The sequence below is a fragment of the Aythya fuligula genome, chromosome 1 (genome assembly GCF_009819795.1).
Source record: "Aythya fuligula isolate bAytFul2 chromosome 1, bAytFul2.pri, whole genome shotgun sequence".
Classification (NCBI taxonomy): domain Eukaryota; kingdom Metazoa; phylum Chordata; class Aves; order Anseriformes; family Anatidae; genus Aythya; species Aythya fuligula.
In genome coordinates, this window is record NC_045559.1 from 23,332,381 (window position 1) to 23,360,332 (window position 27,952).

The 27,952-nt window shown below is 39.9% G+C and overlaps 1 protein-coding gene across 2 annotated transcripts; it reads right to left on the bottom strand.

Moving 5' to 3' along the window:
- Positions 1 to 690: 690 nt before the first annotated feature.
- On the bottom strand, positions 691 to 27,952 carry LOC116498424 (ADP-ribosylation factor-like protein 8B). 2 transcript variants are annotated; one of them, XM_032202694.1, is made up of 7 exons: positions 27,632 to 27,944; positions 23,254 to 23,334; positions 9,187 to 9,260; positions 8,273 to 8,366; positions 6,123 to 6,190; positions 4,113 to 4,183; positions 691 to 1,097 (listed from the first exon to the last, which is right to left on the bottom strand). In XM_032202694.1, exons 1-7 carry the CDS (start codon positions 27,818 to 27,820, stop codon positions 1,048 to 1,050), a joined length of 627 nt encoding a protein of 208 aa, XP_032058585.1. In that variant the 5' UTR covers positions 27,821 to 27,944; the 3' UTR covers positions 691 to 1,047. The 2 variants fall into 2 exon arrangements, with proteins under 2 accessions (XP_032058585.1, XP_032058594.1); XM_032202703.1 differs by lacking the exon at positions 4,113 to 4,183 and having other exon boundaries at positions 27,632 to 27,952.

Genomic DNA, 27,952 nt, shown 5'->3' on the forward strand with positions numbered 1-27,952 from the left:
ATCTACTATTAGTTGACAAGAACTGTTCAGATTTAATAGAATTTCCAAACCCACAGAATTCCCAACAGAGTGCTTCTAAGTGAAGCACTCAGACACAAGTATCTGTAAGATGTTAGTAATGCATCAAAATGTAAAAGTGAATTACTCCTTTAATCTGTTTAAGAGAACTGATTCTACTTCAAAGCCTAGATATACTAGAAAATTCTGCAAGGTTCAGGAATGAAATTAGTAGTCCAGAAGCAAACTGAAAATTACTTCAAGCACAATAAAAATGCTAGGAAATACATGAGTTTTGGGGGCAACAATATCAGATGGTCCATAAAAAAAAAGATGCACGTGCTCTCACCTGCTCTGTCAGAGAGAGATAAACTTCCACTGCAGCCCCAGACTTTCCTTGCCCAACAGAGGACAAGATTGTCTAGAATTAATGTTTTTTTTCAATTCCCAAAGAATATTCACATGAACCATTTACCTTTGTGACTAGAAAAACTAGATAACTGCAGATATGTAACTTCATAAATAGTTTCTCACCAACTGGAGTATTTGAAAGCGCTCTGATTAACAGCATTCTGGCAAGTAAGAATCTTTTCAGTATGGCCTTAATTTATTATTGATACTTAACTACAGGTATTAATTGTAAAAAAAGTCTGTATGAATAATTGATATCTTGATTAAAAAAAACAACAGTCATATGTTTCCACTGTGCAGTTTATTCAGTTTCAAATTAGAAAAAAATACTAAGTATTTGACAATTCACATGCATAAACTCAAACATTACAGCCCAAAAAAGTACTGATTTCTTTCAGTCTTGTATTAAGGCGTTCAGGAATTTCATCTAGGCAGACAAATATCTGGATTTAAAAAAAAAAAAAAAAAAAAAAGAACCAAAATGGAGAGACAAGCTATAATTCAGTTTTATTTCTGTTAACAAATATGATCAAAGTGAGTCCTGGTAGTATGCAGTTGCATTCTTCATCTCTTCAGTTGTATGTAGCTGATAGGATTCAGAGTGATTGGGAAAGAAGAGTTATCTTCAGCAAGTTTTCTTCAACAGTGTCTTGATTTGGAGTGCTGAATAAGCCATTGCAATGTTATGTCTGCCAGGACAGATAAAACAAAATGAAAAACTCAACAGCCTGTTTGCAGAGTGTAAAGGGACAACAGAGCACCAGCAGGTTAATAGAAATAAAAACAAACAAACAACATCCAGAAACCACAGATCTTCACTCACACCTAATTAAAAATTCAGCACTTAAGACTCCAGGGTTCTGTTTTCTGTTGCTTTTTGTTTGTTTCTAAGTTATGTGCATTTTACACTCCTGAAATATGATGACTGACATCAAGTTCTCTAAGCCACAGATGAAGAACTATTGGAAAAGCAAAGATTTAAGATGACCATAAAATGTACTGTAAAATCCAGACTGGAATGAAATGCATTGTGAGAACAAAGGCAGAAATACACGACCAGAAGAAAAGAGAAAGGCAAGCATCTGACAAGACATTAAGAAGCCATTTAGGTAGATTGTAGGAGTCCAAGGTCTCTGAAAGACACGGAACAGTGGATCAGAATTTGATAGCTGAAATTGGTCCCCCTCCTGACACAACCTCATGCACTGGGCTGAAAACTGCAGCAGTTTACAACCTGATTCATGAGCAGATTAGATGCTTTTGCCTCAAGGCAGTAACATCTGTCAGGGAAGAAGGAAGAGTGTCAGGGGGCAGCAACAACTGTAGCCCTCAAATTTAAATTTGTTGTCGCATCTGTGCAAAGTTCAAGACATCACTCCAGGAATATCCTGGCAGACCAGCTTAGGCACAGAGATTGCAGACAACAGCATCCCACGGTATCCAAAGCTAGTAACTATATCCTTATCTTCCACAGTCTCTCAGGACCCAGAAGCTGGCAGCCTTACACCTACGCCCCTTGATGATACCCGTTAGTTAGGTTGCAGTTTGCACTGAAAAATGACTCTCTCGTTCAACTGCATTGACATCAATCAAAAATGCAGACAAAGAGGACAGCTCCCACTCTTCTCCTTAACAGCCTAGTAGTTTCATCACTTTAATAAGCTAAATATATTTTCATTACAGTTTTTTCATCATCGATATTTGCCAGTCCTTTGATCTCCCCAGGTTCTTGCTCTTGCTTTCAGTTTCTCCAGGTGTTCTTCAGAATATGGCACAGGAACGAACACGGTGCTCCCATAATGCTCACACAGTTCTAAACACACAACACACACTATCTAGACCCATTTGTTATTCCTTCGTGCACATATTCAGGAACCAGGTCAGCCTTTCTAAGCACAGTGTTACTCTGGAAGATACTTGACTGATTCTCAACCAGGACTTGAGTACTTTTCATGTCTACTCTCAATACTACCACAAGTAGGTGATCTACACTGCTCTATATCAGTGCTGCTTTTCATTATTTTCTAATTTGCAAATTCTAGCACACGTTTTACTGCATGCTTTTTTACTCCCGGACATTCATAGAGATGAGCTAGGATTAAAACCTACTTTCTCCAGGATCCTTCCAGAAATGATGCTGATTGTTACACTGTCTAATTACAATACCACTTTGACATCCTCCACTGCAGCCTTGCTGGTCTGATGAGGATCAAACACCACATTTAGAAAACCTGACAGCTAAGATGGTACTTATGTTGTTGGGGAATACATCTGAGTTTTGAACAAACCAGTTCTTACTTACAGAGCCATGCAATTTCTGAAGCCAACCAGCTTCTGGAGTCCTTCACCAGCAGTCTTCAAACTTCTTTCCATGTATTCTACTTTCTCCATTTCAGTGCTAGGTCAGGCCTGTGTCCACCTCAATCTGCCCCTCACTTATACAGATAGTCTGGCTATGCAGTCTTCCTCAGTCTTTATATCCCTAAGTCTATCAGTGCATTCTGTGTCCTTCCTTTACTCAGAAACAATGGCTGCATGCCAAGCTGCAGCAAAACTAGATCTGGTCCCCTTCAAACAAACTTACCCAAACCCTGTACACCATTTCCAAGAGAATATATGAGTGTCCTGCCTGACACCGCCAAACAAGTTTCTAACAAGCACACAGTTGAAATCTTCCCCTCTCTGAAGCCCAGGTGTCATAGCAGTCTCCTCACTACCTCCACTACCTGTTTCTCCCTGCCTGTGATGAAAATTTCCCCTGCTGCTGGGAGAAACTGGCTTTCCTCCCATTTCCACTCCCACTGTCTCTCACTCAGCTGAGCCCTACGGAGCTGCATAACTCTTCTGACAAGCCTGGTTTCCTCAAGAAGCAGCTATAAATATCTACCCAGGCTGCATCCCTCCCAACCAGCACCACCTGTCTTAGCAGTGTGCGGGGAAGAAGGGTGGCACAGAGGCAGCATGTCCCCAGCCACGTGCTGCTGCTGGCACCACTGCTTCACCCTGCTGGCAGCACTGGCTTGGCCCACCTTCCCTCCTGCTCACTTCAAGGGCTCTGAGGAGCTCAGCTTTCTCCACGGGATACCCAGGGAATGGAAGGGGAGAGCATGAGAGAGGAAAGAGACAGGGAAATGGAGGGAAAAAAAAAAAAAAAAAAGAAAGAGAGAGATGGGCAAAAAGAAAAGGCTAAATGGGAGACAACTTCATGAGGCACTGTTTACAGGTCCTCACAGATTTTGGATATATTCAGGGTGTCTCCAGTAGGACAAAAGCACTAGTGACATGCATGTAAGACCTGATTACAAAGTAAAATCACGAATAGGAACGCTTATCAAAATTTATTAAACGTCACCTAATAACTGGAAGGCCTTCATACCAAGTTACTATTTTTTTTGCAAAAGTAACATGTTTTTTTGTGAAGGATTCAGGTAGTCTCATTTTTAGACACACTTTTCCAAGGCCCCTGCCAAACTAATTTTATAACTTCTTGTGGAACTGAAGTCACTCTAGAAGTGATTTTTAAATTATACATAATTCTGTATTAAAAGCAATTCTATTGAAGGAATACTATTTGAAGCAAAATCTTTCAAAGTAATTTGAGATTTTCAGTTATATGATGGAGCTAGATATTCAAATCTCATTAATGTTTTAAAACATCTGATTCAAAGTATACACTGATGATCCCATAAGAAAAAGAAGCTTACCGATGTTATCCTTCTCTTTACAGGAAATAGAATAGCAACAGATTTCTCTATCTTGAATAGCTGAAAGGTTTCTACAGAGCAACAACAAAAAAAAACATTACATGGTGTTATAACTTCACAAAAACTGACAGAAGAAATTGCCATTAAATTACATATTTCCTGCTTTTTATTCAGTGAGTTAAATTCTATCCTCAGATACTCAATTTTTAAAATACGCTATGACATGAAAAAGGTTTTTTAAATTAAAGATTTTAAGGTTATAAAGTCATTTCAAACATTCGAATTTCTAAGTCAATATAATAGTGAATAATAAAAAAGCAGAAATCCATAAGCTGACAATAAAATTCTGTACTGGCAACTGAATAACAGGACTTTGTCTTAGCATTCACCTTTTACTCTCTTAAATTAGAATTCAGTGTTTTTAGATCTATTAAATCTTGCAGTCAGACAACAGTATTCAGCATTAATATTCAACAAGCTTATTATATCATACACAAAGATACCAGATACAATTCCTACTTGAAAGGATACTTCTACAGTTAGGAAGACGCGGCTTCTTAATTTACTTGTTTCGTTGCAAGAATTTCCCTATTCCCCCTCAGCATTTTTGAACACTTTGCTATTTTTCATTTGTTTATCCTCACACAAGTCATAGAAACATGCAAGAAACAGATGATGCTCCTAGAACAGATGGGAAGTAGAAGCACTGAGAAGGGAAGTCAAGCTTTGCAGAAAAGACTTGGGAGACCTGATGGACACCAAGTTGGACAAGAGCCAGCAGTGCGCCCTTGCCACAAAGAAGGCCAATGGTATCATACGCTGTATTAGGAGTGTTGCCAGCAGGTCAGGGAAGGTGATCCCTTTCCTTTACTCAGCCCTGGTGAGGCCAAACCTGGAGTACTGTGTCCAGTTCCAGGCTCCCCGGTACAAGAGAGACACAGACATATAGGAGAAGGTCCAACAAATGGCCATGAAGATGATTTAGGGACTGGAGCATCTCTCCTGTGAGGAAAGGCTGAGAGAGCATTGGCCATTCACCCTGAAGACAAGGCTCAAGGGGGTATCTTACCAATGTGTACAAATATCTGAAGGGAAGCTATAAATAATATGAAGTGGTGCCCAGTGACAGTACAAGTCAATGGGCACAAACTGAAGCACAAGACGTTCTGTGTGAACATCAGGAAACACCGTTTTGCTGTAAGAGTAACTGAGCACTGAAGCAGGTTGCCCAGAGAGGCTGCATAGTCTCCCTCCTTGGAGATAACTCAAAAGCCATCTGGACGTGATCCTGGATAACAGGCACTAGGTGGCCCTGCTTGCTTAAGCAGAGGGCTTGGATCAGATGATTTCCAGAGGTCCCTTCCAACCTTTATGTGATTCTGTGATTCCTAAACCTCAGTTTAGTTGCTTGGCCTTTGGACCATCCTTCTACACTACAAGCTTCACTTCACTTCCTACTGATTAAAATGATGTGATCTGAGATACAGAAACCTGTTCTGCAAAGTTATTGCTATACCACCCATTTTTACAAAATTGTGTATTTCATTTAAAATTACCCTTATAATGCAACAGTTTAAGTTAGTTTCAGTTATACATAAATATATGATTTTGGATACATGCCAAAAATATCCAAATTGCTTAGATTTACAGACAATAGTTTAAAAGGTTCTGTTGTAATGCCATTCAAACACTAAACTGCCACTACAAAGTACTCAGAGAAGTGTAAGTGAGCCTATTACTATCTACCAGTTTTATCTTCAGTGATGGGAAAACAGGATTATCTGGAACAACTTTACACAACCGAAATAATAATCAAGAGAAGTTCAAATCTCCTGCAGTCAGTTATCAGCCTAGATTGCTACTTCAACTGCCAGCAGAACTCAAAGTGGAGCATCTGAGAATGTAAAATAGAATCTGTTATAGACAGCTATTGCCATAGACTACCAATGACTTTCTCTTACATACCGCATTTCGCAACATTTCAGCTTTCTACACAGCCCAGATACTTACAATTTCTCAATTAACTGCTTTTCATCCAGTGCACCTGGGAGGTCTCTTTTATTTCCAAGGACTAACACCTGAAAGAAATAATTCATATTTATGTTAATCCAGGGGCAGTAGAAGTTTATTTTTGTCTTTAGCCACCTGCTGGCATTATTTTGGATCTCACAAACAAGTATTCAGAATGCAGTATCTGACATATTAAAAATGACCAATGTTTGTGTGAGCAGCCTGGTAATGCCCCTTCCAGTCAGGGTCTGGTGCTGGGTACATATCCTTTGAAAACTGAACCTGTCTAATTGTCTCTGGGTATATCAGTATCAGAAGTTCCCTATGTGCATCCCATTAGCATGAAACTAAACTTGTAAGGGAGCATGCAACAGTGCACTCAAGACACCAATGGTAATTCAATCCACAGGGCCAGGCTGTTGTTCATCAGAAGTAAGGCCCCAGGAGAACAAGCTGGGTCTTCAAGACCACGATTCTCTCCACAGTTCTGCTTCCCTGCTTAACGTAGGTGAACCAAGGCACCCAAACTACAACCCACACAAACAGCAGCTAAATGACTGATTCCTTTCCCACCCCACTTTGAGCAACCATGGTTAAAAAATCAGAGGGCAGCCATTAAGAATTAAGTCTGAGAAATGCAGTAAATCTACTCAAGAGTTGCTGGGACATAAATTTCCTATACAATACACAATACTTAAAACCTCAAGTATAAATTAAGGTCAGATGAATGGTTTGATCACATTCTAAGATAAAGTAAGCAACAAAGGCTTTTCTAATCATGGTTGCATTATTGTTTTCCAGATGCGTTCCAACTCCAAGTCAAAGTCAGGATTGTTCCATTATTTTCCATGCAATTGGAACACAAAAAAACTCATTACTTGCACTCTCAGATTAAAAAAGGTACCTTAAAATCTATAGCGCCAAAGTCTAAATAAAATAAATTGAAGGAAGTTCAAACTAGCTACTACCTATCAAATAAAAATAAGTAAAAATTAATTACTGCACCTTGAAAATTACTGTGATGGTCAGGCTGGGCAAATGAAATATGGTATAATACCATATAAAAGCAAAGAAGCTTAATTAAATACTTCTGAAGATATTAGAGACCTACCCTGTCAAGGAAGGGGCAGTGAGAAGTAAATCAGAATGTGCAGATAGTAAAATAGAAAGACAATGTCACTGCCCATGACTGGTCTGACAGTACATTTCCATAGGATTTGTTCAATATGTAATTAACATATAAAAATGCAATAATAATAGCAAAACTTATAATAAGGATGGAGAATCAGTGATTGCATTTGCCTCATTTTATTTTCACAGTGATTTGATGGGGACTCTGTTGACTTTCTGTCTACTCATCTGCAGCTGACTTCAAGCATTTTCACTGGCTGAGTATCCAAATACTTGCTCACATAAATGGGCCAAACATGATCCATAAAGTCATCCATAACTTCTCCCTGATTTTTATGTAGCATTACTTGTTCTTATGATCAAAGATAAAAACTCATTTGGTGATGCCAGCATCAAAGATCAACACTTATCAGATTGACTCATACCAGGTCTCAAATGGCAGATTACATTTAACTTAACATTAGTCCCCAACTTCGTAATTTCTGACTAGAATTTCAGCAGGACATACTATTCTTTGACACCTTGAGAACCAAAGTATTTTTGTATGATTTTAAATTTGAAAAAGCTACAAAGAAAAAGAAGTCAAGAGAAAAAGTCAAGTTCCTCCACAACCTCTGGAAGCAGAGGTGCCTACTTACTATTAGCATCTGCTAACCTTCAGTAAGACAAATCTCAGAAGTCTTAAGATACTGCCACAAACATATCTAGGTCAGTGGTTTAAACCCAGCCAACAAGGGGACTGGCTGGAAATAATTATTATCTGATAATGCCACATGTGAAAATGAATTTGTTCCAAATCTGTTCTGACCTTTAGACTAGAAAATGTACAAACACACTGCAGCACTGATAAGATGCTGAGTCGTGTGAAAAATGTTACTTTTTTTTTAAGATAGTTTGGTGCATTAAAGCTGCATTACACTTACACTAGTATTTTCAAGAGTCCAAGAGAATCCATTCACGAGGATTTAAGACTACACAGTCTACATTCAGGTAAGAACCAGCAAAATCAAAATACTTACTGGAATTCCATGCAATTGTGGCTTATCTATCAAACTGTGTAGCTCATTCTTTGAAGCTTCTACTTTTTCTAAGTCTGCTGCATCCACCATGTAACTGCAATAGGAAAATAGTTATGATATTGTCCACTACATAAAGTTGCATTAAAACTTCTGAAATGTGACAAATGTGTTCACATTGACAACAGCATTGAACCTCTCCTAAACTGTATAAACCTTACATTTACTAACACAGGAAGACACAGAATTAAATATGGGCTGTGGGGAAAAATGGCCTGGAAAATGCAATTGCTGATATAACTGGAATGTGGGACGTAAAAAAAGCATTCCTTATATTGTGCTGGTTCCTCTTACTGAATGGTTTGACAGATCTAAGCATCCTATTAAAGACTCTTCTAGAAGCAACTGTTTCTAGTGGAAGGATTTTTTGCAGTAGGAAAAACCAACGTCATCAAGATATTGAAGAGTAATAGGCAAATGGATGGAAAGAATGGACACTATTAAATATAATTGTATCTATATATAGTGCTAGGAAACAACAAGAATATTGCAAGCATAGGAAACAATTTTCTGCCAGCTGCATAATGTAATACCTTACATCCAGATGCCAGTGAAGTCAAAACAAGACATTTTAATATGGTAAGTTAAGGACCTCACTGTTACAATCCAAGTAGTTTTTTCTTGAATTCTGCTTTCTGCTGCTACAGCAATCAGGTTCTGAAAAGAACACTGCTGCATATCTTATGCTTACTCTTTGTTTTTGTATTATCACCAAGTTCAGCTAAGCATTTGGCCATAAAAGAAAAGTAGCATCATTAAGAAAGGGGTAAGTGAGATGGAAAAGAGGAAAAGCATATCTATATTAATAATATGTATTTTAAGTTATGTTTTATATAGGCATACACAAGAAAACTTACACAACTGCATTGACTCCTCTGCAATAGCGTTCCCACATGCTTCGAAACCTTGGTTGCCCTCCAATGTCCCATACCTGGAAAAGGTAAACACACACCAACCCCAAACTTTAACTACACAGCTCTAACAGCAGACAACTTAACAAAAGAACTCTTATATGCAGCATGCAGGTTGTATTTATACTGCCTACATTTAGGCAGTTCTTAAAGTAACTGTCCTCAGAGACTGGTCTTCTCAGCCCATTTTGGTCAACAGGCAGTCACAGTCCTGTGACCGCAACAGCTCCAAATGCTCACTTGGACACCTCTACCCTTTCCCTCTAACTGCAAGAGAAATGTAACTCATATAGGCAAGTGAATTCTGCAAATGCACAGTCTAAAACCCACAGAGAATAGCTTATTTGAATGCAAACAGTTATGGAGTAGCATTTTTTATGGGGCTAGGGAGACCAGAGACAAGAATACATCAAGCCTTCTGTGTAACAAAGGATACTGATAAAACACTTGGTCAGAGAGGAGAATGAATCCATGTAAAGGTCTATATATGCTAGGGAACTCCACTACCTCCACAGCTTTCCCATTTGTTTATTACATGTGCTTTAAAATACATGGTTTTGCTGATTAGAACCAAAAAGGAAACAGTAGTATAAGGTAGGGCTGAAGTGATTCATCCCTAAGGAAGGGAAGCTTAAATTCTTCTTGGGATTTTATAAACTCCAATTCTGCAAATGCATACACATGCTATTAGTGCTGGACAATCCCACTGAATTCCTTATCATCAAAGGGCATCCAAAGACAGTTGTGTACAAGTGACACACTCTTTAAAACATTGATGGCTACCAAAAAATAAAAGGATTGGATTTGTTTCTATGTCAAGGGCAAAAATTCCTTATTTAATCCTATTTAACTATCAGAGCAGTATACTCAATACACCTAAACTAGGAGGCATATCCATTACAGCACAAACTGAATTTGGAAGTAGCATGCACAGAAGCAAAAAATTACGCCTTCTCAGTTTTCTTAAGAGTTGTTTTCATATTTATACTTCCTGAATACCAACATATTAAAGCTGCTGTTGGGTGTAAAGACTTGCACAAAACAGACTTAGTATACCCTTGGGATAAGGACTTTTTCAACTAACGTGGGCTGTATTTTTTTATTCCACAGTCCATAAATCATATTTATGTATGCATTTCTCCATCATTTTCAACACCTTAGGTTCATATTTTGGAAAGAAATATTCCCGAAATCACCATTAAAATAATTCCATGATTGATATCTTACCATTTCTCCTGGCATAAAATTAGTATACTACTTAAATGTAGATTGCCTTTGATCCCCTTTATAAGATTAAGAATTTTACACATTAAAGAGAGTTGAGTGAAATTCTGAACATGAACTGGGTATCAATTATTATCTGCATTGACATTTGAGGTGCTGTTTCAGAAGTCTTAATAAAATACACCTTTTATTTTAAAGCATGAAAGAGACGACTACACAGTTCAATATTATAGTTAGATGACAAATCTCACACCAACACTAATTATTCCAATAACTCATCAGGACCTTGAAACTATCAGTAGCCATCTGGTGCACATCTGTGTGTCTGGAGAAGGAAACCGTATTATTTTCTTTGTAGATCAGAGAGGAAAGAAGGGGGAAAGAGGACAGGGCAGGCCAGTAGTAGGATGAGATTTTTGAAGGCTGATAGCCATTATTCCTGGTAGCCAGAAAAATCTACAAGATGATGTGGCCTGGACTAATCACAAAATAAGCACTAGATAGCAAAATCCTGGGTTTGTCCTTGTTTGATAATATATTGCATCTATACTATATTAAATTGCACTACAGAACAAGTGTTACTGTCATTAGGAGAAAGAGTCACCTTGAAGCAATGGGAAGATAAGTCATTTCCAGTCAGTTTCCCTAATAAGGCTTACAGCTATTCATTAAAGTACAACACGAAGGACACATGAGAGATTAGGTGTTTCTAATAGCACTTTGGAATCCATTTTATATCAATATATTAAGTTATAATTATGTTAAGTAAGGAAAGAAAATAAACTGATAAAAAATCCCTCTCCTCCTTGCTTATGAAATTAAAATAGTCCAAGTACTAACTTCCTAATAGTCTTTACTATACTGAATAGCCAGTAACAGTGTTAGCTACTTTATTCCAAACACAAATCTCTGCCTCAAACCATTTTCATTGTAAATGACCGAATAGAGAATTGTATAACAATAAGGGGCACCCAAGAAGGAAAGGGGAGATGTGTTAGCATCACAGATGTTTTCATGCATGAGCCCTGCGTGTTTTGTACATCACTTATTTTGTACCCCAGCATTTAATACACACGTAAAATATTCTGTGTGTGAACTTGGAGAGGTGGGAGACTAGATCTTAACAGAATATCAAGTAAGCTGTAAAAAAAAAGTTAATTTTGTCTACATGATTTTTAAGAGACCGGATTTCAAATTGCTCCTGTGGCTTTTGTTGGGCCCTCAGGAATCTAATTTTCACAATATTTAATAGGTAGCTTTATCCTTAGACCAGCTGATGTTAAGAATCAGACAATACCTACAGAATGACCGAACAAAGCAGAGAAAGAGTTTATTTGATATCCAGTGCTATTGCCTCAGAGAAGATCAAAATCTCAAGGAGTTGCTGTTTAGGCTAAATCTCAGAGGCACACACACCTTAGTCCTACTGCATTTTATAAATCACTATTTTATCTGTTTCTGTCTACTCCTGTGGAATAGTAATTCTTACCATGCTTGCAGGTCTGTGCTCCCATACCGTAATGCAATGTTTTATTTTGTAAACGAGATTAATCCCTGCACGTTGGAATCATCATTTACCATAGTGCTTATGCTTACCTGTTCAAATTCTTCTCAAACAAGAATCTCTCTGGGTATGTCTCGTTCAGCTTCCATACTTCATGTGGCTATAAGGCTCCCTCCTAAGACTGTAGCCACCAGCTATGTTTAAGGAACAAACCTTTTCCTTTTGCAGAGGTGTATCATGCCAGCTGAGCAAAAATGCAGTTGTGGCATACATTCAAAGGTTTGCAAAAGCTTTCAGGGACAGCAAGCCTCATTAACACTCTAGTTGTGCTTCTTTTAATTAGCTTTTATTGTGGGAGGGTTTGACAGTTAATGAGAAAGTTGTAGGAAGGGAGAAGTAGTATTTTCTAGATGACAGTTTTTCAGGGCTTTTGTTTTTCAGACATGTTGGATGGGATTTATTTTCTGATAGAGATGTGTACCATGACACATTTGTGTTTGTATGTCGATGCATAGGCTCAGTACCCAAGATCTCACTCTGGTCTGACAGCTGTTCAGCTGACCCAAAGCAATGTCTTCTTTAGGATGACAGCACTATGCCCTGGGGTTGTCGGTACCGACTAGAGCTCCTCTCACTATTAAAGGAGCTTAACCCTCAGGCAGGCAGAAAGCTGTTTACATTCAAGCATCTTAATTTGCAAGCTGAAACTGACTCTACAAGCACCTGAATGCAGAAATGTATCTTTCTAGTTGGACGTACTCAGACAGCATCAGCCAAAAAACCTAACCCGAACAAATAGGTTACAGGATTCTAAACACAGAAAAATATTTGGGCAGAATAAGGTAGCACCAGCAACACCTGACAACATGTTGTACACAGACACATCCATGTATATTGACACGTGACTTAAGAGCTCACACATACACAGCAAGCACACAGCATTCAAAGACAACGCAATGTGAAAGGACAAGGAGCAACTGGAAAGCACTGGATTTATTTCCTGCAACTTCAGCCACCTAAAATGTAGGCATCTAACCCAAGTTAATAGCATCTTCCTGGGATTACAGAGGGAGCCCTGAGGGCACCTAAAGCAGAAAATGATGGCATCTGTCTTACCTATCTCCCCTGTCAGTTGAGCCATTCTTGCAAAGCACCCACTGCTTTCCTCTGAGTTTAAACAACTGGCTCAGGCTGGCTTCCACCTTATTACCTGGCTAGGGCTAAGGGAGACAAACCCTGAATAGTCACCTCCTCTACACTGTATTCTTCCTCCAGTAACGTTAACCTTTCTCATCTAATAAGTGGGAAGAATACAAAGAGTTACACAAACAACCTTAAACTTTTAAATAAAAAAGCCATGTGGCTACATTTTCTGCAAGCAATACTTCCCCAAACACTGTATTCCTTGAAATCAGTCTTGCTCTGTCAAAGAACCCTGTTGACACCCCTGACTGGTGATAAAGCCCCCCCCCCCCAAAAAAAGCCCTAAAGATCTGAAACATTTTTACAATTAATATTTTATTTTAGTCACGTTGGGCAGAAAAAAAATACTATGTGAACATTTCACACAGTTTATAATTATTTAACTTAATCATAATACTTTCACTGAAGAACTGGAAACAAACTTAGATTTGCAACACAAAATGGCTGAGCAACTTCAACTCCTGAAAAGGATTATAAGCAAGACACAAAAGCAAAGTCTGTTCTCAGCAACCATTTTCTGATTCTAGTACTGCTTACATCTGCGCTGTGTCTGAGGGCAGGATAGCACCAGGGAGCCCAGATTTAGAGATAAGATCCTTAACCAAGATGTAACATACCCCTAAATCCAAGGAGCCAATCCCTCCTAGCCTCAATATTGTGTCTTCTCTCAAGAAGAAAGCCCCGAAGTTGGGTGATCATGTGCAATCCTTTGCATACACTTTTCACATGATCATGTATCAGTCTCCAGACATCAAAATCCAAGAGATTCTGGTGAAGGTTGGCACATAGCAGTTGTAAGCTGTAAGGATAACTTGCATTTGGAAGACTGACAGCAAGGAGACCAGAGGCAAGGACATTGCTAGCTCAGAAGGGCTGATCAATAGCTCCTGTAGTGATTAGTAATTTTGCTTGTCCTTGAAGAACATGTAACCATGAAAGCAAAATGAGTATTTGCTCAACAGCAGAAGCTAGTGGGATGCACAACAGTCTGTATGCTGGGAAAACATACTCCAATATTGTTAGACAGACAACCAAAGGACATTCTCCCATGTCAGATTTAACCCCCAGAGCAGCTGCCTGGCACTCTCCTCACGTGTCCCCTCTTGCCCTCTACTTCTCAGGTCTGAGCAATCCTGACAGATTCTTGGCATTTATCAATGAGACAAAGCTGCTGAGGAGAGAGCTAATCAGAGGCAACATTTATGGTCCCCTGGTGTCCCAGCAGGATGTTCGAATAGGACATACGTTTAAATAAGTTGCAGATAACTTCAAGCTGGGAAGGGATACGAAGAGAAGATCAGAATCCTAAATTATCTGGACCGATTAGAGGGACAGTCTGAAATAAAAGTGCTGAAATTTAACAAGCACAAGTTCAAAATGCCATATTCGGACAGAGGGAACCAAATGCACTGATACAAAATAGATAACCAGGGGGAGACAGAGGAAGAAAAGCTCTTGAGCAGTTCACTTAGTATGAACTGTCTTCAGTGCTGCAGATCTTAAACCAGCATGTTGTAGCAGAAGCAATTTATGTACAACTTTGGGAATATTTACTGCCCTATCCTCAGAGCCAGTGAGGCTCCTGTACTGGTTTTAACCACCAGTCTATAGAAAATATGTCAAATTTAAAAAAATCAAGACCAGCTTGGTGGCCCCCCACACATACTGGTGCCTGGGGCTGTTCCTCTCCAGGTACAGACTTGGTGTTTCCCCTTGTTGAACCACATGAAGTTCCTGTCTGTTGAGATCTCTCTGAATGACGAACCCACCACCTGGTGAATCTACCACTCTGCTCAGTTTGGCAGCATCTGCAAACTCTGTCCCATCATCCAGATCCCTAATGAAGACATTAAACAGACTCCAGGATACATCACCAGCAACTGGACTTCCTGATGGGGTGACTTAGCAGGTAAGATATTTTTTATTGTTGCTGAATAGTAGGATGAAGCATTAAAAAGCAAGAAGAGTATGTTTCTCTGTGGATGTTTGGAAACATGGAAACAGTGCTGTTTAGAGGAGGAAGGAATGCAGCAATGAAAGAAGCTGGAGAGGAACACGCAGAGCTGGGATTCTCCTCCTCCTTCTCAGTTGTATTCAAGCAAACAGCAAGAAGCGAGAAGCTTGGCTTTGCCCTCCAGCTCATTTGCCTGCACTTGCCCAGGCTGCAGCTCCCATGGAAGTACGCTGGCCTCTAGTGGTGACAGCTGGAGTGGCTGCAGCCCAACCTCTGCAGCTCCAGTTCTCTCCAGCCTGCAAATAGTCAGTGGGGTTGCAGAAATTGTCTGGTGGCGGGATTTTAAGACGGTAAGCTTAAAACAAAGTGAAACAGCAAGGAAAAGAAGTTGCTCTTTTGCCTGTGTGTACACATTTCTTGTGTTGCTTTACCTCTTTTTCATATCTGAGATTATTCTAAGACAACCACTATGAGAATCAAAGGTTTATGAGTTGGAGCTTCACAATCCTCTAAAGCAACAACTAATGATGCACACCTTCCGAGGCTCTCAAAATTTGGTATGTCAAAAGAAATGTTTTAGCTACTCTCTAGCTTATTGAACAATAAATCTCACAAAACCAGAAGTACAACTGATACTGAGCTAATCCAGAAATAGAGCAATCCCACAAAATCAAATTACTTAGCAAATGACAAAACTTCTTTGGAATTAAACCCGCAAATTACTTCTGTCATGGAAATTTTGTTAGAAAAAAAAAAAAAAAAAAGTGATAGCTATTAATTTCATTATGAACTTCATCAAAATACTTTTAAGAGATCCCTAAATTGCAGTACATCAGGTATTTTGATGCTGGAAATCATTCTGTAATTTAATACCTCAATCGCAGCCTCAAAATCTATAAAGCCTCTTGCTTGGATTCCAAATGGTGTGGTAAAATCTTTTCTCTTTTCCTCGCCTGCTTTTTGGTAATTGTAGGTGACAGGTTTTATGAAATACACTGATACACTGAATTTATGAAATTGATAAGCTGAAGTTTGACAATACACGGTTACAGCTAACAGCTTTACAATTCCGATCACGCTCAACCACACAAGCCACATTAAAGACCAAATGAAACTGGCACTCTTCTACTCTTTAGACCTGCTTAAATCAGTGTTTTTCTTTCAGCATGGTTCAGATAAATACTATTATACACAGGTATGTCAGTGGCCATACTTTTACACTCTAGGATTACAGAATTACTAAATATGAGAATAAATCCGCTGACTTCTGCAAAAGACTGCCAAAATACTAAGAAAGTAGACTGCAGGGTCCTTAGTTTTTGCTGTCTTCTGGAATTGTATGGAATCTAGAGAGAGAACTGTACCTAGGAAACCAGACGATGATGTTGCGCTAGCATAGTATTTCCTTCTTAGTGGCCAGACTGAAAATATGGCAAAAAACAAATGAAGGATTAGTATCACCTACTTGTTGGCTTTGTAGCTTTCTTTCCCTCAAGTGATCAATCTTAGCCTTCTAGAATAGCATTTTTTCCCTCAATGACTTTTTGACCCAGATAGCTCCTCAGCCTCATTCTTATATTAAGTTTAATTTATTCTGTCACACAGTGTCCCCTTAGACCTTCGAAAAAGGTTAGATGCAGGACCTTTCTGCTTAATATGAAAATTGCTCCTGACATGCTTGAAGGACTTTACAGGTTTAGTAAAATAATGCTTTATCCAAGAATTCTAATAGCAGCTGATAGCTGGCTATCATACTATTTCTATGCTTGAGAAAAATAACCTGCTTTGTTGTGAAAGGTTAAATAAAATTCCACTCAAATTCCTCGCTAACTATGCTGCAAATAGTTCATTGAAGGATGAGCAAGAGGCATCCCTCTCAGCATTCTCCAATCAGCTTATCGTCAAACAATGTCATCTCTTCTCACAGTAAAGTAATTTTGGAAACTTTATCTAGCAAATAGATGGTAAGATTTTAACAGTTTATTTAAATGCAGGGATATTGACTTTTAAATATTTCTTGACAGGCTTTCAAGGAAATAAGCATCTATGTATCAGCCATATTCCCCCCAAATGCTTATTTTCACTATACACTGCTGTAGCAGAGAGACCACTAGAATTTGTTGGGATACGTTATTTTCCATGCATATTGGTTTCCAAACTTAGTGCTGTTTTCAAATCTAGTAAACTTACTAATAATGTTAGTATTATCCGCTTATTCTTACCAAATAGACTGTAAAACTTTTCATATAACATGGTTTTTGAGAACAAAGTGCAGAACAAGGCATTTTTACACAGAAACCCACACACCTCGTCCCTGCATGAAGCTGACGTTGATATCATCTGTGTAAACAGTTCCACTACAAACTTTCCTTGCCTATTTGAACCATCCTAATTCAAAACACACTTTTTATTTTGAGGACTCTGTTTACTTGTAAAATACTTTTGTTTGTCTAGTTGAATGAACCATCAACCGCTTTCTCCTTTTCTTCCATGTCTGACAATTCGGTAGCAGTACCAGTACAGCACTCCAACTGTCCTTCTGTTTTCTATACATAAATATTAAATCATGGCTTATTGTTTCTAGTCAAAAGACATAAAACAGGAGAACTGAAAGGCAATTCACGCTCTTATAGATTATTTATCCTATCCATAATCTCTTATGATTATTTATCGTGGAATGAGGTAACTTTTTTATTGACTGTGGCATCCACAGACTTCTTTCATCAGTCTTGTGGCAAGGCAGATGCAATGAGAATTATATAAACTGGATATTTAGGAATAAATAAAATAGAGAGTATCCTCTCCCGGATAAATTGGGCAGCACAGCCAATCTGGCAAATTAACAGATGGTTGCAGGACTGTTGCCACAGACAGGGGTTTGGCTACTTAGACTTATTAGACTTATTCACTCCTAATAAGTGAAAAGACAGTTTGACTACTTGAACAGATGCAAACAGCTTTGGCTTGTGAGCCTGCTGCTTCGTAACACAGTACTAATCAGAATTATGTCACTGGTTTAGTTCTCCTACACATCTACCACTGACTTTTAAGAAGCCAAGAATGCATGGGATGGCCTTAGGATTCATATACACCTCCAAGGCAGTACCGCTGATGTTCTAAATGCACTATCTTAAGTTACTATCCCAGCTAGTGCACATGTTCATTTTTGCATAATATGTAGAATCTTTGAGGAGAAAATCTATACCATTAGTGCATCAATCCAACTGCTCTGGTACTGGTGGCTATTGACTTCATAAATTCTCTTTCATAACTAATATGAAAAATGAATTAATCATGAGGATTAGAAAAGCTTAAAACTATTCACAGTTTGTAAATCCTAACAACATAGCATTAAACTTTTATTTAAAAAAATATTGCCACATTTTTCCAAACCCACAGTCAGCCTATGTGTGCATACTGAGCACATAATTCTGGTAGCCCCAGAGCCACATGCTGTGTTAGCTGTACTTAAAAGTTTGTAGCTATCAGGGTAGAAGGATGAAAAGCTTAATTTTAACTTAAGGAAAACACATTTTTTCTTAGAAGTGGAAGGACTGCTTTCTTCCTGTCCACATTCAAAGCTGTAAATATGCAATCTTGCAACTAAGTCGATCTGTCTAAGCTGCCCTCAAAATGCATGTGCCTGTACCCTGCTTTCCTACATTGGGGTGGCACCACCAATCATTCAATTGTTTGGGGGACCACATTACTTCAGTAATTTGACCACATATAAACTAGTATCGTTGTTTTTTCTTTTCTTTTCTTTTCTTTTGTTTTAAAGAGGCTGCATCCAGCTAGATCAATTGGCTGTTCTGTTTACTGCTTTCCCATGTAATAATTAGTGTGGTAGGAAAGGGGTGCTAGGGTACATGGCCAGGCTTAAAGTGGAACGTAAAGCCTCTTGTCATGATCTACCTAAATTGACTGTAAAACCTGACCTTTAGTCTCCACCATCCTCACCTGATTCCGTCTTAGGTTTCCCAGAAAGGAAATCTGATTTGTCCCCCGTGTGAGGAACATCATTGGGAGGTTTAGAAGTGCTACCACAGGCAGAAAAGCAGGTGTGATAAAAGGTTATTTTGTGACTTTTTGGAAAAAGGGTTGATTTCACCTCACTCTACATTAAGAATTCTGTTTGGAAAGCAGAATTTGGAGCCAATTTTTAAAATATGCAGTTCTGATTTTGATTTAAAAGACATTCTCTTGTAGAGAAGATAAACAGGAATGTGCCACACTACTGTTATGTTCAGGTATGTTCCTTCTAGAGCAGAATTCAACACTTGCTCAGCAGTAGTGATGGCTGTTAAGACATTTAACAGAAGAATTCAAGACTAGAATTTTATTCTTTTTTTCATTCACTGACATCCACTCCTAGACATTTGCTGCTTCCTCTTGAATTGGTATGAGAAGGTACTTTGAGGAATTAGATGTTCATGGTTTGGCCTTTGTATATGCAATGGGATGAGGCACAAAGAAGCACACCAGTGGAAGAGGAGATCATGTTTGATGAGAAAACAATGACTGTAAAGACAGTGGAAAAACAGTATAGTCATTGGTCACAGCCAACACGAGTTCACAAAGAGAAAGCCATGTTTAACAAACATAATTTCCTTTTATGATAAGGTCACATACCTAGTTGACCAAGGGAAGCCGTCTGACATAATCTTTCTGGAATTTAGCAAAGCTTTCCATACCGTTTCTCACAGTATCCTTCTAAACAAAATGTCCAGCACACAACTAGATAAATACATAATGTGATGGGTGAACAAGTGGCTGACATGTTGGGCTTAAAGGGTATTAAAAAATGGGGTTACATCAGGCTAGTGGCCAGTCATTGGTGAGGTTCCACAGGGCTCCATTTTAGGGCCAGTTCTCTTTAATGCTTTCATAAATTACCTGGATGCAGGACTAGAATGCATACTAATTAATTTTGCAGATTATAGTAAATTAGAAGGAACTGCTGACTCCCTCTAACGTAGGGAGGCCTTGCAAACTATTGACAAATTAAGAGATCTTAATAGGGAGATCTTGACAAATTAAGAGTGCTGGGCAGCCACCAACAATATGAAGTTGCACGTGGGACGACTCCACCCTGACTATACATACAGACAGGGGGGATAAGTGGCTGGAAAGCAGCCCCACAGAAAGGGACCTGCGGTTCTGGTTGACAGCAAGTGGAATATTGGTCAACAGCGTGTCCTGGCAAGCCAAAAGGGCCACCCATATCCTGGGGTGCATCAAGCACAACATTGCTAGCTGGTTGAGGGAAATGACTGTCCCACTCTGCTTTGCGCTGGTGCAGCCTCACCTCAAGTACTGCATGCAGTTCTGGGTGTCAAAATATAAACAGGCCACTAGACAGTGTCCAAAGGAATGCTTCAAAGATAGTGATGGGTTTAGAGGGGACAACATATGAGGAGCGGCTGAGGTCCCTTGGTTTGCTCAGCCCCGAGCAGAGCAGGCTGAGGGGAGGCCTCATGGCGGCCTGCAGCTCCCTCACGAGGGGAGTGGAGGGGCAGGCGCTGAGCTCTGCTCTCTGGGGACAGCGACAGGACCCGAGGGAACGGCATGGAGCTGGGACAGGGGAGGGTCAGGATAGGGGTTAGGGAAAGGTTCTGCACCCAGAGGTGGTCGGGCACTGGAACAGGCACCCCAGAGCAGTGGTCACAGCACCAAGCCTGCCAGAGCTCAAGAAGCGTTTGGAGAAAAAACATATGGTTTAATTTTTGAGTGATCCTGTGTGGAGCCAGGAGTTGGGCTCGACAATTCTTATGGGTCCCTTCCAACTCAGAACATTCTATGACTCTATGAAACTCCATAGCAAGGAAAAAGAGGAAACAGCTGTCCATCAGTCAGTATACCTTCTTACTGCAATAAAGTAGATGTTCCCGTAAATTGAGATTCCCCCTTACCAGCCTTCCCTTACTTGTAGTGTAAGCACTACTACAAGCAGAGATGGCCACAGATATGAACCACAAGAGATGACAGACAGCTTGGATGATCTTGTGTATACTGTGAACATAGGTGAAAAAGGGCCAAGACCAGAAGTTAAACTTCTTCATGGATGAAATTCTGTATATGTTTTTTCACTAGTTTCAAACACAGCATTCATAAGAATTAAAACAAAAAGCACAATGAAATAACATCTTCCATTTACAACTTACAGGAGAAACCAAAATGAAAAATCTTTTGAAGGTTTTCTCTCAAAATTTCAGAAGTTTCCTTCTTTCAATTCCTGCTGTGTATGCTTTTTGTGCTACAATATATTTTAGTAAAAATATGGTAAAGGAATAATCAACAGTATTTATTTTAAAACATTAAATTGGACATCATCTCTGCCATCACGCATAAATTGGTTGTACAAAGTTACAGAAAAGGATTCCCTACGGAAAAAAAATTCTCCACTGAAGTTTTTGTGTTCTGTGATGACACGGTTTTTACTTCAATGAGTTTGGCTGCTCTGCATTGACTTTGCAGTGCTCATCACGAGTTTTTTTTTAAACTCACAAACACACCATCTATACTGAAGAAAAAAAAAAAGTTTAGGTTTCTTTCAATCGTTTATCTTGCAGGAAATGCTTGAATTAAAATTGCTTCTGTGATTCTACTTTGTCTTCTTGCTTACCTGTTTTATGATAGAAGTAAGATCAGATTCTCTGCCAAAGGAGACTCTGATCACATACTTACCGTAATGATCATCCACAAAGTCGCAAAACTGAGCTTACAAGGCAATAATGATTCTCCTTCGATTTACTTTCATTCCATTTTATATTTTACTCCACTTTACCTTTAAGCTTTTCCAGTCTTTACTGTAGACCCAGTTTTAACGTACTTACTATTATTTATTTTTGGTATTCTGCCAAAATTTCCTGGGAAATTAAAATCAGACCAAATCATTGGTAACGTTAAGAGTTCTTAATTCAGCCAAACCTGATGTGAATTTCAAGAGGTTATATGGGAAAGAGGCTTGGAGTGCTGAGAGGAAATAGCTGGGTGACATTAGACTTTCCATTTCAACAGATTTCAGAAGATGGGCTTATTAGGCACTTATACATGTGGTTGTAGAGACACCTAGTAATTATTCTACAATCTTATATCATAGAATTAGATACTCAGTTAAAATGTTCATCTGAAAGCCTTACCGTCATGAGGTTTTGAAAAAGCATACCAAGATACTAAGACCAGTAACAGAAAGTCACAGTATCTATATCCCTACAGTAATTTTAGGTTTTGGATGATTATTTTCCTTCAGCTTGAACATATCCCAAGCAACAGAAATCATTTATCCCTTGTACCACCTTTTACCTGCTTATTGTTTAAAGTGAGTGGGTAGCCAGTTAACAACTGCTTATTTTCACATTATGGGTGTTTTCATAAAATCCTTGCTAGGTAGAGTCATACCAATCCAGAGGGAAAAGGACATATTTGGAACTAAGCAAGAAAGGAAAGAGAATGAAGGAAAAGAATGGAAAAGTCGAGGCAAAGAAAAAAATCCTACATTCTCTTCACCTAATTTTAGATGAAAGTTATGAATTTGATCTAAACTAATCAACCAGGCTTCCTTCATAATCAAGCAACAAGAGAGGGTGTTAATGCTAGTGATTTCTCTCTAGTTTGATACTTATGGCATGAATCACAACCAAACTGGTGGCATCTATACCTCTCTATAGGCCTACAAGATGGTGTCCTGACAACTGACTTAGATTAGATGTTCTGTTTCTGGATAGCTGCTAACACGATGTGAACTCAACTACACTCTCTGATTAAATGCATAGCTTAGTAGGAAAGTTGCTTCACATTACACTTAAGAGTTGTGGAAAGGGGGAGAGATTACAGAAGGAAGAGGCACCTCCAGGAGACAACTTGGCTCCCTCACTATCTCCAAATTTCATGACTCTTCTAACCCAACGGAGTGCCAGTTTCTGCCTGGCATGGATATCATGAAATCAAATAGGTCAATGCAACACAGAAATATATGGTTATATGCTTTAAAAATATTTTTGAACTAGGAAAACAGGTAAATGGTCCTCTATCACCTTAAAAGAAAATTTCTAAACCTTTTCATTGCAAATTGTAATCACTCTCTTATAATTATCCATTCTGTATTAATGCAAACATGCACACCTACCTTTATGGTAACGTTTCCTTTTGTTATTTTCCTCATATTGAATCCTACTGTAGGAATCATATCTTCTGTGAACTGCCCTGACTAGAATACAAAAAAAATGGTTACATATATTATAAAACAATCCACACACAGCAGATACATCTCTCATTTGCAATCTAAAATTTTAATTTTACAACACTGTAAAACACCACATTAATTTTCTACAAGAACATCGGCCAGCACTTCAATTAATGCATTGTCACGCCAAGGAAAACCGTTCGTTTCAGTCCCTTTAAATGATCTTTTATTCTCCTCAGTGACAAGGATCATCCCAGAAACCACGAGACTTCAGATAATTCCTCATTTGATCTTTGAGCAAACCAGAAAGCAGCATTGTAAAAATATGATGAAACTGACTATACTTGGATCATTCCCTATAGTTTCTCACCACTATTACCAACAATTTAACATGAGATAAAACAAATGGTGAAGGAGTACTCATGTGGAGAAAACTCCATGCAGTCCCTTTCCTTCTGAGTAGGTGACAGCAGAAAAGACCCACTGTGGAAACTAAACGAATGCCACTGAGATGGAAAAATTCAAAGTACTAACTCGGCACACCATCAAACTTAACAAAGTGTTGAATGCCTGTCTCTACCTCCTTAGTTAAGAGAAGTATTTCTACAAGACAGGCATTTGTCAATACGACAATGGGAACCTTACAAAAATCTACCCAACTACAGAAGGTAGCTTTTGAGGAAAAAGGCGAAACTCATTTCTAAGAAGGTAATTCATTATTCATTCTTCCTGTTCAAAATGCATCATTAGTGAATTGTTGTGCCTCACCAGGAATGGTACATTAAGATATGCAGCAGGTTACTTAACAGTTCTTTCTATGCAGAGGTCCAGGCACTCTGTGCAACGCACGCAGTAGTCCTGGATTTCCAGTCACCCAGAAAGGAAGAGTGTGGTATCTATATCTTCTATCTGCCCCATATGCCCCTCATCAAGCCATGTGACCTGCTTGATTATTTTTTTTTTCATTTGTTTGTTTCTCCCCAAAGAAAATATGAGTATATGGACCTCACTCCAGCAGGGCCCTCCCATTCCAGAAGCAGATGATCAGAGCTTCAAGTGCACAACAGCAGCAACATGCCTCCAGTTGCACACCACCACCAGCTATCCCTAGTGCTGTTGCTGGCCTCTGTATTGTCCTGGTTTCAGTTAGGACATAAATGCATTCTGCAACTCTCTTCTTCACTGTTTGTGGCGGCGTGAGAATACAGTTTGTACCACAACTCTGTTTGTGTTTACAAACTAAGATTTTTTTTTAAATTTGAGACTTAAAAAGCTGTATAACCTTTGACAGCTATTTGCTCCTCTTGTATGATTTTGGGGCTTGGAATTAGATCCTTTGGGCAAGAAACAAGATCCATCAATTTCTTGTTCAATTTCACCTAGGGAAACCTCACTGCTAAATTCTGTACTATACATCTTCCCCATCTTTTGTTTCTGGAAGACTCTTTTCTTCTCTTTCCTTGGTTCAGTGACTTGTCAACAGCAGCAGCAAGGAAAACAGGGAAGACAAATGTACCTGCAGTTTCCTACTGATGCACACACCCAGCAGTGTCAGAAGTTTTTAATTGGATAGCATAAGACAAAGCCAATCAGTAACAATCTGCTGTAGCGGGTACTGGCCTAATTTGCTAGTACGCTGGGAATGTAGTATTGTTATTCAGGCACAGGAAAGCTTGGAAAACCAGACAGCCAGCTCAGGAGGCTATCATTTAGGCAAACTCATAGAAAGTCAGCATCCCATTTTGTTAGCGAATTATACACCATGAGTACTATGCTAAACTAGAAGACAAAAATCAAAACAAAAAGCAAGCATAATCCCCCAATAGTTTGGGGGATAGAATGCAACATATTAATGGCTCCTTTAATGGTCTTTATTATCCTAAAAATTTTCAGTCATGGTTAAACAGAACAAGCGACAAAGTGTTATGTTTACAATTCTTTATTTTCTCCACAAAATGTAGAAAATTTGTACGCTTAATTTTTTGCTCATATTAGTCCACAAACTCAAACTCCAATTACTGCATTTTGTTTCAAGTGCTGTAAGCACCATAAAGTAAAAAGCAACTTCAATTTTGCTTGCTAAGGAAGTTTTACATGACAAATGGCCTATTTTTGTCAATATACAAGATGTGCAAACAATTTTATTGTTATACCTCATGTAAAAAAGAGATTACATCCTGACACAAATGAAAATAACCAGTGCTACGAAGTTTGTAATGTCCTTTTTAAATGTTGATGAATAGTGAACTGACAATGAATACCGTCATTACTCCTTACTGTATCAAAAACAATGGGACAGATTCTACTTCATCACATCGTGCATATCCATAGTAAAATGCAGTGAAGTTATCCAAGATTTCCACTGGTAATGGAGGACTAAATACGGCTCAAACAGGGAGGAGACTGTCTCAAATCATGTTTATTCAGTGTTTGCATGAGAGGATCACTGAATACTATTCTAAAGTGAGAAAAATAATTATTTCCTATCATTTGTTTATACAACCCATTGCAGTTTGCATTTTAAGAATCCAGTTTTGTAATGGCTATTTTCATCTTGTCTCACACTAGCCACATAAATGCAAATGCGCACAGAGTTCCCTGTCTATTTTCCATCCTCTTATCAACTGGAATCAAGAGTACACTACTACCCATTGCCTCATGCAAAATCGTGTACTCCCAGATTCTCCAACTAGCCTTCTTTGGCAATTATCAGTGCACGTGATCTCCAAATCGAAAGATCCAAAAGCTACAAAAACAGTCATCTGTTTCACTCCTTGAGTCAGAAAACAGGGATGCCTTGCAGAATACTCTTAAGAGCGATGTATGCTGACAAAACCAGGCCTGCAGCAACAGGAGTGCTATCGAATTCACGTTAGCATGAGAGAGGCATGACATCATTCCACAGGTGGTGTAGCACAAATGAGTGTGCAAACATTAAATCTAACACTGCACACTACTGTTAGAGCACTAAGGTCTCTGGACTGCTGTGTTCTCCTCTGCTCCCTTTATGAAATCAATCCACGAGGAAATATCATTTATTAAGCCTTTTCTGCCTTCCCCAGCAAAGCCCGCTGTTGGGACATGAATGCTCCCTGTGGACTAGAGCATGGAGACCTACATGAGTGCCTAAAAATTAGCGACAAGTTTCAGAACATTTTCTGTTTATTGATTGATATCCCTTAAAGCATATCTTCATTGCTAGCTGCACTCTCCCTACCCCATTCCTTTTTATCATTCTCTGCCTAAACTTCTTCATTCACAGTAATTCACAGTGTCCTTTCTTTCCTTTAATCCACAATCACATCTGAAAAGAAACAAATACACTTTGCGAGTGTCTTAGAAATTACATTGAGACAATACATTGTCTCAGTTTCCGTCACTGTAGGCCCTACCCCTCCCAGTCTGCTTCTGATTCTTGACCTAAGAGCTATTCAGGATGAGGACTGATGAGCATGTGGGAGCTCCTAAATCATGGCAGGTGAAGCTGCCATACACCTAACAGCAATGGATCATCTCAGAGAAAAGGGTATCACTGATGAGCTTCCCGATTACTGCTAATCACAGTTAATGTATATTTGTCTGTGTTGGAAAGGAAAGCTTTGGGTGGAAAGGAAAGCTTTGGGATGTACCCAAATGCAGACGAGTGGGCAGCACAGCAAACAGGTAGGAGGAGGCTATTTCAGTGTGGTGACAAAATGGAAAGCACCACAGCAGACGTCAGTGCCAGAGACGAACAAGACAGCAAGGCCATTGTCACCAGAGGCGGGGAATGGCAGAATCGGACCTGAATGCTGGAAGGAGCTATCGAGGGATTGCGGGAGACGATATTTGATGCAGCTGATGGATGGGGAGAATTCAGTGAAAGGGAAGTTAAGGCCTTGGGAGAAGCACAATGTATCGCTAATTATTTGGCGATACACCGACACGAACTTTCAACGACGGGCAACAGGCCTTGGCCGGGGCTCTGTTTGCGATGGCGGCACTTTGCAGTCACGACACGGCAGGCATCTGCCTTCTGTCCCTTGCAGGATTTCACACATATGAAACCGGGGCAAAACCCTGCAGGCTACCAAAGGCCCACGGGGCTCCTGCCGGCCCCCACCCACAACCCCGGCTCCTGGGCACCCCACGCCATGAGGGGCGGCTCGAGCAAAGCCCCCCAACTTGTTGCGGGGGGCAAGAAGCTGTGGCCGAGCCCCGGGCACGCCGCCAGACCCCGCTCCCCTCCTCCGCCCCGCAGCCACCCCCGGCCCCGGGGCGCTGCCGCCTTCCAGCCGCCCCCCAACCCACCCCCAGCCCCCGCCGGGCCGCGGCCGCGTACCGCCAGCACGGTGAGCAGCGTGGTCTTGCCCGAGTACTGCAGCCCCACCAGGGTGAGCTCCATCTCCTCCTTCCAGAACAGCGAGCGCAGCCACTCCAGCAGCCGCGCCACCAGCGCCAGCATCCCGGCCAGCGCCCCCGACCTGCGGCAGGCGCCCAGCCCCAGCGGCACCGCCTCGCTGCTGGGCATGGGGGCGGCGGGCTCGGGACGGCGAGGAAAGGGGAGCGGGGAGGCGAGCCGGAGCCTTCCCCGTGATGGCGGCGCCGCCGCCGCCCTTCTCCCGCGGCCACTTGCTGCAGCCAGGGGAGGGGTTTGGCCCGG